The 14,227-nt window shown below is 36.0% G+C and overlaps 1 protein-coding gene across 1 annotated transcript in view; it reads left to right on the forward strand.

The window, feature by feature from the left end:
* The window catches only part of RP1 (RP1 axonemal microtubule associated), a 413,345-nt gene that overhangs the window by 145,273 nt on the left and 253,845 nt on the right, over window positions 1-14,227 (forward strand). The window contains exons 13-15 of the mRNA XM_066266133.1: window positions 5,063-5,166; window positions 7,141-7,317; window positions 11,370-11,582. Coding sequence (XP_066122230.1) covers window positions 5,063-5,166; window positions 7,141-7,317; window positions 11,370-11,582 — 494 coding nt within the window. The remainder of the gene's footprint in view (window positions 1-5,062; window positions 5,167-7,140; window positions 7,318-11,369; window positions 11,583-14,227) is intronic.

Here is a 14,227-nt window from a genome sequence, read left to right on the forward strand (position 1 = left end):
TTATGAGTCCTAAGTTTTCTATACTGAGTTTGAAATGCCTATAACATATCCAGTTGTTCACATTTAACAATAGATTATATTTATAAACTGATGTTGATGGAGCAATGAGTGGTGGAGATACTGATTTTTGATTTCTTAATTTATGGTTAAAATACACTTCTGAGGAGGCCTATGAAGAGTGAGAAAGTTACTCACTCAAGGACAGAACTCTAGGGACCCTATGCCTATGTATGAAGAAGAGAACAGATATTTAAGTAGGAAATTGAGAAGGAAATTAGTGTTGTGGGAGGTTGTGGAGCTTAAAAAGGTGTCTGCCGGCTTTAAGATAGTAAAGAAGAAAAATAAAACAAGGACTGAAATGCTTCTGTTGTATTAGGATGTTTTTTTTTTTTCATTTTTTTTTAAAGATTTTATTTATTCATTTTAGAGAAGGGGGGGAGAGAGTGGGGAGGAGCAGGAAGCATCAACTCCCATATATGCCTTGACTGGGCAAGCCCAGGGTTTCTAACCGGCGACCTCAGCGTTCCAGGTCGACACTTTATCCACTGAGCCACCACAGGTCAGGCATGTATTAGGATGTTTTGAGTTTGTTTTGGTGAAATTAGATTGACTAAGATTTACTGATGATTTTTAAAGATAAGGATATTTTATATATAAGAATATTGAGAGTTTTTATCTGGGCTACAAGTGAAAATATTCCTTGCATGTAGTAGGTGGTCAATAAACAGTGGTTGAATGGATGATTGACCTCTACTGGCAGAGCTAGAATTAGAAATTGTAATCCAGATTCACATTGGGAGGGAAAACTTTTTCTTTACCATCTTGTGTTCTAATGGTTAGGAGCCTGTGAATTAACTGACAGTTGACAGACTGACAAGGGAAAGGCAAGGTTAATAATGCACGTGTGCATGCCATACAAACATGTAGAAGTATTCAGTAATGAGTAACAGTGAATACCCAGAGGTAAAGGTTTATATACCAACTTAACAACAACAAAAAGTAGTAGGGAAAGGATGGGATTTTAGGGTTTCCATAGGAAGTATGAAAGGTTCTATTGGGTTCCCAGGTGTGGGGGTCAATGGCTGCCATATTTTTGGGAGTACTCTATCTGCTTAAATTTAGCAAATGGTTCTGTGACTACTAATTGTTTAGATGTTTTCAATTTAAGGCAATTTTAATTCACTCATTTACACGAGAGTAGTGTAAATTACTCTCACACCATCCCCTATTTTTTCCACCAGACTTTGATCAGTAGAACCTCAGAGTCCCATGAATGTATTTTGGAGTTCCTCTACAATAGCGTATTATTTCTCTATTGAAAATATTTAAACTTCCTAAAGATCTCATTTATTATATTGCTTTGACTATAATTTTACTGGAAAATATTCTATTCCCAATAATATTTTTAATTAAGCTAACTATATTAAGCTTCCAAATCCAATGACACTCTGTACTGTGTTAAAGTTCTCAAAATAGGAACCCTTAATTTGTTTCTCAGCAGTGGAAGTTCATTTATTCAACAAATATTTATAAAATGCTTAGTGTGGTTGAAACAATGTCTTAGGCATAGTACTAACAGCAATGACATATAAAAAATTGCCATTGCTTCACAGAGTTTATATTTGTTACTCTTGGTAAACACTTAAAATATTTATAAAAAATTTATATAATTTTATAATTTTAATTATGGAATCTTTAGGCACAGTCTTTTAGTTTTCAAATGATTCTGTCATTTACTCACTATTTCACTCAACTAATGAGTCATCTGAACAATACTTCTTTAAGAGTTCTTGTGCATATTTTACTGATGAGGAAATTGAGACAGACTAATGCAAAGTGATTTGTTTGTGGTTATCTTATAAGTCATTGTCAGAGTCAAAGTCAGAATTTCTGTTTCTTGGTTCTAACATCATTTCAATAACATCCCACAACCCATAATGTCCAGGATTATCTAGATATATGCATCAACATGATTAAATATTATGAAGATCCTTAATTTCTTAATTTTTAGCCATTAAGATGAATTTTATTAAGTAGACAAGAAACAATTTAGAGCTTAATTAGTCAGAAAACCTTCCATTTGGAATGGTCTATTGAATTAATATACAAGTCTTTCACATTTGGAAATATGAGTTTAAGTGAATATAAGAGCATTTCAATATATGGTGAAATCTTTTTAGAATTTGGAGTAGTAGAGTTAATCTGTTCATCAGACCTGATTCTTAACTAAAAGCATTTGCCCACAGAGTTCATTGAAATTGAAATGTTTACCTGAAAACTATATACTCTTATTGATCAATGTCACCCCATTAAATTAAATTTATGAATAAAAAATGAAAAAAGAATAGACAATATACAGTGACAGAAAATGATTTGACTTTGGGTGATGAGTGCTCAAAGCAATGAACAGTGCAAATGTTATAGAAATGTTTACCTGAAACCTATATACTCTTATTGATCAATGTCACATCATTACATTAAATTTATAAATAAAAAAATGAAAAAATGTAAAGACAGAATTTAATAATTGCATTTTATTAACTTTAAGTGAATATACACATACAAGATGAGAAATTAAAACAAATATGTAAATAATTTAGGCCCTGGCCAGTTTGCTCAGTGGTAGAGCATCAACCTGGTGTGCAGAAGTCCCGGGTTTGATTCCCGGCCAGGGCACACAGGAGAGGCACCCATCTGCTTCTCCACTCCTCCCCTCTCCTTCCTCTCTGTCTCTCTCTTCCTCTCCTGCAGCTGAAGCTCCATTGGAGCAAAAGATGGCCGGGGCACTGGGGATGGCTCCTTGGCCTCTGCCCCAGGCACTAGAATGGCTCTGGTAGTGACAGAGCGATGCCCTGGATGGGCAGAACATCGCCCCCTGGTGGGCGTGCCAGGTGGATCCTGGTCGGGCATGCCTCCTCGTTTCCAGCTTCAGAAAAAGACAAAAAAAATGTAAATAATTTCATGTTAAAAATTGGAATTTGGGGAACCTAAATCACCCAGTAACTTCAAGACTCCTGCTTCATTTGGTATGTATTGACTAGACTCAAAGTTTTTACTTTTATTGACAATGATGAAAAAGAAAAAATTGGTTTATTTTAGAAAATTTAACTTTGTTACCATGAAATCATTTTATAGATATTAATGCACATTACATATTTTATATTAGATAAATTTTTATTTAATATGTGTATATATATTATATATATATATTTATAGCACACACATAGACCACACACACACACACACATACAGACAAACCTCAGTAACTTATTAGGAAATGATATAAATCATGGTTCAAGGCATCACCTATTTTAAAACCATTTTATGGGAGAGAATTTAGTGATAAACTCAGGTGTAGTTTGAACTCAAAGAGATGGTTAAAACTTGGAGCTTATTTATAACTTTGACAAGACAAAAAAGGACTTTAAGCTTCTAGGGGCAGCAAACTGTGAGAAGAATGTATATGGGGAAAACAAAAGATAAGGGCTAATTAGTGAGCTTTGTTTCTTTATCAGTGTCACCTTTCTTTAATGATAAGATTGTTAGCCTTTTCCTGCTGGGAAAGTGGAGTTGGGAGATACTTTTACAAAATAAATTTATGTTCTGCATTTAAGCAGATAGAAGGAGTGCAAAGAGTTCATACTGTGTCTATTTTTTCTCAGTTGCCTTCAACTCAAAATGATTTTTATGTCATAGGGGCATAAATTTGAGATGGCATATGCTGAACTCCTTCAATATTATATATATACTGAAAAAAATACAAATATTTTATTGTGAATTCTCACAAACTGAACATGCCATGTAACTAGAATGCAGATCAAGAAATAGACCATAACCAGCACCCCAGAAACAATTTCACACCCTTTCCTAGTCACTCTCGTCCAAAGATAACCATTATCCTAACTCTTAAGACTCTAGAGTAGTTCTGCATGTTTTTTGTATATATAATAAAACATACACTATGTTTTCTTTTATATCTGGCTTGTTTGACTTGTCAATGAGAATCACTTATTTGTAAAAGCAAAAATTGTCTTCATTTATTGTTGTTGCAAGAGTGGATTCCTGAAAATTTGTTGTCTCTAAGTACTAGAGAAAGGATTATTGGTAATGTAAAGAACATTGGACTAAGATCTGAAGTCCTGGGTTCTATTTCAATTCTACAACTCTGTAGGGATGTTGAGAAAGTCCCTTACCTTTCTGTGTCTAAGTTTCTTCATTCACCAAGTGGGAATAATTGTGTGTGTGTGTATGTGTGCGCGCGCGTGCACGTGCGCATGAACTGTTTTTATTTATAGGCTATAGGAAACTAAGTTAACTAACTTATCTAAAGCTTATTTCTTAAGCACCCATTATGTTATAGGCACTCTTCTAAGTGCTGCTGTACAGCTGGACACAGAGTAGGCAAAAGTTTATACTGTGAAAAGCCTACCATTTAAGATTAAAAAATATGTAAAAGTATATTGAAAATTAAAAACAATCAAATATATATATGATGACAATACCCTGGATAGATAGATCAGTTAGTTAGAGCATCATCCGGAGCATAGAGGTTGCTGGTTCCATTCCTGGTCAGGGCACATGCAGGAACAAATTGATGTTCCTGTCTCTCTCTCCCTACCTCTCTCTTTCTAAAATCAATAAAATAAACCGAAAAAATCACCATAATGAAAAAAACTAAAACCAATTGTTAAATATAAGATGTCAGAATCTTCATCATCTAATCATACAAACCAGTTACTAATACTCAAATAATATGTAATAAATTGTTTTGTAATGCATTATTTTATTTTACCCCAACATAAGAAAGCTGTTTCTAGGGGGTTGTCTCAGGGTCTTACAGATTAGCATGAGAATGTATTAAAGATTTTCCATGGAAATTATAGCAAATTGCCAAACAACATGCAGATAATCAAAGGCTTTTGGCATTCTACCTGTGCACTAATTAAAATAATTTAACTGAGAGATATTATAAAATATGTTATTAAAAAGTTTCAATGTATAATTAAATAAAAAAAATCTTTAAAAATATGAATTAATTGCTAATACTTGAAATGTTTTCCAGGTGTCTTTGATGTTATTTTCAACAAAGGAAATATATGCATATTCCAAAGTCATGAAGTAAGGCATCTTTCTCTTGCTCTTGACAATGGCTTTGTCACTGGAATGGTAGGTAATAATTTTTTTACCATGTATTAATAGTATTGTATCCATATATAATAATGTATTTTATAAGGTACTTTTATAAGATTATCAAATTGTATTTTCCTTTGACTTTTACTTTCACTATTTTGTCTCACTAGTTTTTGAGATTCTAATGTATAAATGATCCTAAATGTCCATAATTAGAATTTAGCCCACCCCAAAAAATTAGACCCCTTCTCTGATAACATTTAAAATTTAAATGATCCTTCCAATAGAGACAGTTTGACTTTTCAAAGAACCGTTTAGGGATCCTGTTATTGAGAAAAAGAACCTAATTATGTTTTGTGTTGCTTAGGTTATGTTTGAAGTGTAGTTTTTAAAAGAAAAAGTTGTCTTTTGAGAATTTATGCATGTGAGATAGTATAGGATAACTATCATGCACTGTCCTAAGTGCTTAATATGTGTTATAACATTTAGTCTTTATATCTGCACTTTGAGAGAATCTATTATTATTCCTATTTAACAGAAGACAAACCTGAAGTATAGGAGGATTCAGTGAGCTGCCCAAAGTCACATAGCTAGTAAGTGTGAAAGCAGGACTTGAACACAGGCCATCTGACTCCGGATGTTATGCTACAGCTTCCTCATATCATGTTAGATAATATTACAGTGTTATATTTAACTGATATCAAGTTATTTAACTAAGAGATGGTATATAAAAATAAGACTCATGGACATAGATAAAAGTGAAATGGTTACCAAGAGGAGGGGGTTGGTGGGAGGAGAGGAAAACAGAACAAATATATGGTGATGGAAAATAATTTGATTTTGGGTGATGGGCACACAACATAATCAACAGTTCAAATGCTATGGAAATGTTTATCTGAGACCTATGTATTCTTATTAATCAATGTTACCCCATTAAATTTAATTTTCTAAATAAAATTATTTAAAAAGTAATAATTTGTATGACTGAAATTTAGGCTAAGTGATTACTTTGTCAAACTTTCTTGATGTAGTCTTTTCTCTACTGCTCCAGATTTTGCAAGGTACCCTATATACTATACTTTATAGTAAATTCTGCTCAGTACAAGTCCTGGTCAGAGTAAGTACATAATAAATATGAATGTAGTGGGTATGGAATCTACACAATTAAATTGAATTTAACAAATGTCCCACTACCTTATTTTTTTTTTAAATCAAATTCCCTCTATCTCCAAGCCCCTATTTCACCAGGTTGGTGAGAGATTCCATCTTAGTTATTATGAAACTTGTTGCACACAAGATTTCACCTGGTATGGGGTCTCAGAATATCTGATGATAGCCTTCTTAGCTTCAGTCCACGTTGGTCACTGACAATGTACTCATCAAACGTAAGATATTTTCCTGAAGGTAAATAGCTCTGTTGTTTATGTACCATATATACACAAGGGAACTTTGCTGAGGTTTGTAGCCTTAGTGGCATGGGTCAAGCCATTCAAGGGGCACCCATGAGTCCTTCCTTTTCATGCCCAAATGTTGTTTTCCCAGGGCACTGAGGGGAGAGATAAGACTTCAAACAGTACCCAGAACCAGGATTGTCTTCCTGTAGCATAACTTGACCTCGAGTTTTTTAGTTTTTGAAAGCAAAACCTAGAAATATATGTGCATTAATTTCAGCTTTTGGTCACAAATAGTCTTGAGTTAAAAAGACATAAATGAAGAAATACAAAAATAAAAAATAATGAAGTACATATTAACATTTCATTATATTATTCTGCCACTGAAATTATTTTTATTTTTACCCAGCCTTCTACCATGGATTCTATGAAATTAGGAGAAGAAAATTCTTAGAGAAAGACACTGGAAATTAATGCTGGGGAATTAGAACAACTGAATTACAAAACATTAGATTCTATAGAGTGCAGTACACCTCTACATATGTGTAATATCAAAACACTTTAAATTTATTTTCTATTGCTAATTCAAAGGGTTTCCCTCACCCTCTTTTTCTTTTAGGCTAGTGGTGGACCCTCCACTGAGCTGCGGGTGCTTTATCAACCCAACCACCGTGCACTTCTTGAGTCAACACTGGTTTCTGGACACACAGTTATTTTTGACTCTCATGGCAAAGTAGCTGGTGAATCAACAACAGGCTATGCAAACCTTTCAAAAGAATTTGTGGTGTTTGTCAAGGTAAAATGGAGGAAATATATTCAAGTTTATACTGCTAAATACATACTTTGTTTTGATCTGTTGAGGAAAATTCTTTGAGTCATAATGAAGTAATCAGACCTCTTCCCACTAGGTGGCATTGATGCTTTATTGCCTTTTTATTTACCCAGACTGAAAGGCAATAGGGACTATAACAGCAGTAGGATTGATGGGAGTAACATCCTATATCAATTAAAATTGGAGGTTAAACTGTGGATGTGAAGATTCTTAATAAAGAGTTAGAAAATCTTACATTTGGAACTTGAACAAGTGTATACGTTTAATTTTTCTAACAATGAGAATATTTGCACCCTTTGAGCGTATACATGTGATATTTCATAATTCTTATGCTTCTTTCTCTATAGTATGTATTTGTGAACTTATAAGAATAATTTTATTATTAAAAGGTGATAAAAAGAGACTTGACTTGGTGTGAACATGCAGTACAGTGCACAGGCGCCGTATTGTGGAATTGTGTGGCTGAAACCTGTATAATTTTGTTAACCAGTCACACCAATAAACTCAGAAGAAATATAAAAACTCAAGATAAAAAATAATATTTTCTACTAAATTAATATAATATCTATCATTTATGAGATGCTAGTTTATGCCAGGCATTTAACTGAAAACTTCACCACATACAAGACTAAATTTAATCATCATAAACAAACTGACAGATATTGTTATTTGTATTTTAAATGTGAGGAAAAGAATTTCAGATACCTTAAGACTCTTGACTAGTATAGTATAGCTAGTCAGTGATGGTTTATGAATCAAATCAAAGTTAATTTGTCTTCAAATGTTTTTATACTTATAAAATAAATACTTTATCACAGTATTATTTTTCTCAAAACAACATGCTTTTTAATGGTTGTATATTTAAATGTAAGGAATATATACATATATTTATCATTGTACATTTAATCTTAGGCTTCTAATTTTACCATCTCTACATGTGTTACTGCAACATATACTTTGATAAGTCTTTGACTACATATTTTATTATTTTTTTAGCCTAGATAATTTGAAATTAAGTTTAAGGGTCAGAATATAAAATCTTTAAGACTCTAGAAATATATGCCAAATTTTCTTCCAGAACTGTACCTGGAAGTTAGTCCTGGAAAACTTCAGTCAGCTCTGAAGTTAGAGGGAACAGTTCACATACCACTATCACTGCTGACACACACTTAGAGTTTGGGATCCCTGAGACTAGAATAACTCAGAACTCACTGAACTCTGTTATACTCATGATTAAGGATTATTACAGAGAAGGATAACGGATTAAAATCAGCTAAGGAGATAAGGGAATAGACATATAGGTCAGAGTCTATGGAAATTCCAAACATTATCCTCTTCCCATGGAGTCAAGCCAGTGTTACTTGCTCGGCATTAATCTGTGACAGTATGCACGGAGTATTGCCAACCAGGGAAGTAAGCTCACCTAAGCCTTGGCGCTCAGAGTCTTTACTGGGGTTCCATTATGTAGGGAGTACATGTGGCCGATCCCAGTCTCAAGACTCTCAAGAGGTCAACTGGTACTTGGTGACTCAAAGTTTCTGCCCTAAATCACATTTTTACTATATGTCTGTCCTAAGGCCCTCAAACAAACACAAATACTCCTATTAGGCATTACATTAAGGGTTTAGATGTCAACTCTCTGAAGGCCAGAGCAAAGGCCAGACCTCTCTGTTTAAAGTCCTCTTTTTTTTTTTTTTTTGCCTGACCAGGCAGTGGCGCAGTGGATAGAGCGTCGGACTGGGATGCTGAGGACCCAGTTTTGAGACCCCAAGGTTGCCAGCATGAGCGCGGGCTCATCTGGTTTGAGCAAAAGCTCACCAGCTTGGACCCAAGGTCGCTGGCTCAAGCAAGGGGTTGCTCGGTCTGCTGAAGGCCTGCGGTCAAGGCACATATGAGAAAGCAATCAATGAACAACTAAGGTGTCGCAATGTGCAATGAAAAACTAATGATTGATGCATCTCATCTCTCTGTTCCTGTCTGTCTGTCCCTGTCTATCCCTCTCTCTGACTCTCTTTCTGTCTCTGTAAAAAAAACAACAACAAAAACCAAAAAAAACAAAACGCTTAAAGTCTTTTTTTTTGAGAGAGGGAGGAAGAGACAGGAAGGGAGAGAGATGAGAAGCATTATAGTTGCATCACTTTAGTTGTCTATTGATTGCTTCTCATACTGGGGGGCTCAAGCCGAGCAGTGATCCCTTGCTCAAGGCAGTGACCATAGGATCATGTTGATGATCTCATGCTCAGGCTGGTTACCCCATGCTCAAGCTGGTCATCCTCTGCTCTAGCCTGCAACCTTGAGGTTTTCAACCTGGGTGCTCAGCATCCAGGCCAATGCTATATCCACTGCACCACCACTAGTCAGGTTAAAGTTAAATTTTTTACTACCTAACTCCCTTTAGCTGTGTAGTAAGGTATTTATCTCATTGACCCCTAGTGTTGAATGTAGTTCTTAAAACAAAACAAAACAACCTGACAGTTTTTTAGAGGAATAAACATTTAATTTATTTTTTTTAATGCAGTGAGAAGAAGGAAAGCAGAAAGAGACTCCTGTATGTGCCCTGGGATCCACCAGGCAAGCCCACTAGGGGGCCATGCTCTGCCCATCTGGGGCGTTATAATGGAGCTCTTCTTCATGCTTGAGGCAGAGGCTATGGAGCCATCCTCAGCACCTGGGCCAACTCACTCCAATCAAGCCATGGCTGCAGGAGGGGAGGGGAGGGGAGAGAGAGGGAGAGAGAGGGAGAGAGAGAGAGAGAGAGAGAGAGAGAAAGAGAGAGAGAGGGAAGTTTGTGGGGGAGGGTGGAGAAGCAGATGGGCATTTCTCCTCTGACCCCTGACCTCGAATTGAACCTGTGACATCCACATGCGGGGCTGACATTCTATCATTGAGCCAAGCGGCCAGGGCTAAACATTTAATTTTCGCTTTACTTATTTTTTTAATTACTAGTATGTATTACTTCTACTTATGTTTATTCACTGTTTGTATTTTGTCTTTTGTGACATGTGTTTATGTATTTATTCACTTCTCTACAGTGTTAGTATATTTTTAAATAACTTGAGAACTCTTTATATCTTCTTGAGCTGTTGATTGCATAAGATTTACTTAAATATATCTTGCTTGTATTCAATATCTCTTTCATTAATTTATTTATTCCTACATGCACACATTTAACTAATATCCATACAGTGAATTTCATAATTCAGGTATTCTGGTAGCATTCAGCTTTGTATTAGTATTAAAACTATATATATATTATATATATATAATATAAAATTATATAAAAATTATATAAAAATATATATATATATATATATTTGTATTTTTCTGAAGCTGGAAACAGGGAGGCAGTCAGACAGACTCCCGCATACACCCGACCGGGATCCATCCGGCATGCTCACCAGGGGGCGATGCTCTGCCCATCTGGGGCGTTGCTCTGTTGCAACCAGAGCCACTCTAGCACCTGAGGCAAAGGCCATAGAGCCATCCCCAGCACCCGGGCCATCTTTGCTCCAATGGATCCTCAGCTGCGGGAGGGGAAGAGAGAGACAGAGAAGAAGGAGAGGGGGAGGGGTGGAGAAGCAGATGGGCGCCTCTCCTGTGTGCCCTGGCCGGGAATTGAACCCAGGACTTCCGCACGCCAGGCCGACGCTCTACCACTGAGCCAACCGGCCAGGGTCAAAACTATATATTTTTAATAGTGATTGTAAATTTTTTAAAAGAAGTTTTGTATTTTGTATCTTTTTATATCTCTGCAGCATTTAATGTTGATAATTACATTCTCAATAAATAAGAATTGATGTAAATTAGGAGTCAACTGGATAACCTTCTTTAGTTTTATTTTTTACATTGCAGTTAAATTAGTTATTTTTTTCTTTTGCTCATTTTTAACCATCAAGCTTTTGGTAAGATTCTAATCACTGCAATTTCTGTAAAAGAACAGACTCTATTGCCATATTCCTCTAGCAAAACATGAGCTTGTTATTTATTGCCTTTCTTTTGTGTTTGTTGCTGTGAAGGGTGTGTTCCTCAACAACGCTGTGGTTCTACTTGCTACCAGCCTTAGCCAGGCCCTCTGTCTCCAGCCTGATGGCAGCTGCACTGGAGTGGGAAACCAGTCTGAAAAATCCTACTGGAAAGTGCATAAAATCAGCGCTGGGATTTGCATGTTTGAAAGTGTGAAAAATGCACGGATGTATCTGAGGATTAAAGATGGCCAGTGTGATGGAACAGTAAGCATCTGCTCTTATTTTTCTTTGCAAATGTTTAAGACATTTGCCAATAATAGATATGAGAATAGCACTTTTTGAAAATTATCTTTTTTTAGTTTTAATCTATGAACATTCTGGAAATTGGATGTTCTATATGGCAGTTTCCTTTGACTGGTTTCTAATGAGTAGGAAGGGCAACTGAATGCTTGATAGGACTGGAAAGGAATCATGACCCTTCAGACATTGTTTCTGAAACATAGTGTGCATGCAAATCACCTGGGACTTGTGTTAGAAAGCAGATTCTAACTCAGGCTGCAGATGGACTGTGTGCCTACATTTCTAATTGATCAGCTGTTGATGAGTTGGCCTGCAAATCACACTTTGAGAACCAAGGCACTGGGAAGTCTTAGCTCAATATACTTCCTTAGTGCATCTTTTGGTGCCTAAAACTTTTTTTTCTTTACCAATGGAAACCCTGTACTTTGAATAAGGAAGTAATGTTAAATTCTAAAAATTAGGGGTTCTTCTTTAACTTCTTAAGACTTAGGAGATGCTGTGGGAGGCAACTAACATTACATCTTTCATATATTCATAATTTTCCTATGGATTGAGCGGCATATAAGATTATACATTTCGCTTACCTATTAATGCTCTCTGTTCTTGTTTGAAACAGTTTAGCTTATACTGTATCTTTTGGATAAACTCATAGGTGCTCCCACTCTCCTTTCACCTTACCAGTGTGGCTCTAGCTATTTCAGAGTTTGCATGAGCTTTTGAGGGTGGAAAGACAAAGGCTTAGATCATTCATGGCTGTCTGTGTCTCTGTCTTTGTGCAGATTGGTGAGTCTGCTCTGATGTTTATAGTGCAAAAGAGAAAAGCACATGCACATGCATACATTTAATTAGAGTCCATGTTTGACTCACAAAAGCATTGTGAAGTGGGCTGTATCCCATTTCACAGAAGAGGAAGTCATTCTTAAGAAACAGGCTTTAAACTAGTAAGTGGACTGATTAAAATTAAAAACAGGTCACGTTACTATCATGGGCAGACTAGGTAAGAGTTATGATTTCATAAAGTTTAGTCACTCTAAAGAAGGAACATCAGGAAGTAGCTTTTATTTCATATCACCAACATTTACAAAATAGTGTACACAGATCTTTCTTTTCTGGGACTGGTAGGAGTGTTCAGAACCATAAGACAGTGTGTTACTTTATGACACATTTTGGGGTATGTGTTTTTGAAGTTGTTAGGAAGTGTTTGTAGGGGCACAGATAAGTGTCACTCCAAAGTGAGAGTGGGTCAACATTGGGAAATTAGAATTTTAACCTTCCCTAGATGGCATCCAAAGGGATAGCTCAGTGTTTAGTCACCTTTCATTAAGCTGCTTCATGTTCAGGTTGGATAGTGATTTTTATGGTCCTTCTATTCCTCTTAAATAAGTCTGTGGGCCTTGTATGTCTCTTTCATTTCTTTCTTAGTGTGATGCTTGTCTTGTCTCTCCAAGTGAGTAAATTTCCTCTGCAAGTGTACAGCAGAATTTTGAGTCTTTTGCCCTACCCTAAACACTCATGCTTTTTCTTTTTCTTTTTCCTGTTGGTGCTATAATTGACTCAGTTTTATCTGATTAGACTGAGAGAATGAAAAGTCCTTGGCATGCAATTGAAAGAACTTGGTGAGCATAGCAAGACAGGTTAAATTTACAGATTAATACATAGAAGTATTATGCTGCCACAGAGAAACTGTCGATATGCTCATTTCTCAGATGAAAAAGCTAAATGTGATCCTGGTAAAGTAAGTTATCCTAATCCCCAAGTCACTGTTCAGAACTGTCAATCGGGGTTAGTGTACCACCTCCTAACCCTGTTGTGGAGGATTTATGGTAACAGAATGGAGAAACTGGGATGACCGCTGAGGTGATTCATAATACAATCACAAAGTTTTATTCTTAGCAATTTTCCAAGAACCAGCCTTGTTGTCAGCTTGTCAGGTGAATAACTGGGTCTGAAATTGTATCCACCCTGCCACTGCTGGTCTTTACATCAACACAAGGAACCCCCTTCTTGATATCCATATCTCAGGATGAAAAGCAAGATTCAGGACTTCCTGTGTACTTTGGAACTGAGGCAGGCAATCATGCATTGGGATTTCAAACCAAGTTTCATTTCCTGAAGATGTTTAATAACTTGAAAAAGGCAGAGTAATCTGTTCTCTTTTGGATGGAGAATACAGTGAGATCTATTGATAAAGGTGAAGGGGCATAAACCGATTACATGAAATTTGATGTTTAGAATATTTAAATAAAGATTTCCAGCCATTTCAGAGCACAATGCAGAGATACTCCAGGCCTTTTTAAAATGAGCATGCCACATCTTCATTGCATGTAATTTATCCAGGGGGCTAAGGTTATTTCTCTAAGGCCTTGTACAGCAGGCAACACACATGCATGAAGTGGTAATGGAGAAAATAAAATGGAATAAACTTTGCTAAGAAAATCACTTAAAATAGACTCAGGAAGCCACTGAAAACATGAAGCCTATTCAGGTCTTAGGCCTCAGTTCTCAAAGCTGCTGTTAAGTTGCTAGCCTGTTGCTAAACTCTGCTCAAGACTGAGTCATAAACATCCTGGAACAACTGCTCCATCTGACATAATGGTTTTACTTTCTCT

This window comes from Saccopteryx bilineata, chromosome 3, assembly GCF_036850765.1.
Source record: "Saccopteryx bilineata isolate mSacBil1 chromosome 3, mSacBil1_pri_phased_curated, whole genome shotgun sequence".
NCBI lineage: Eukaryota > Metazoa > Chordata > Mammalia > Chiroptera > Emballonuridae > Saccopteryx > Saccopteryx bilineata.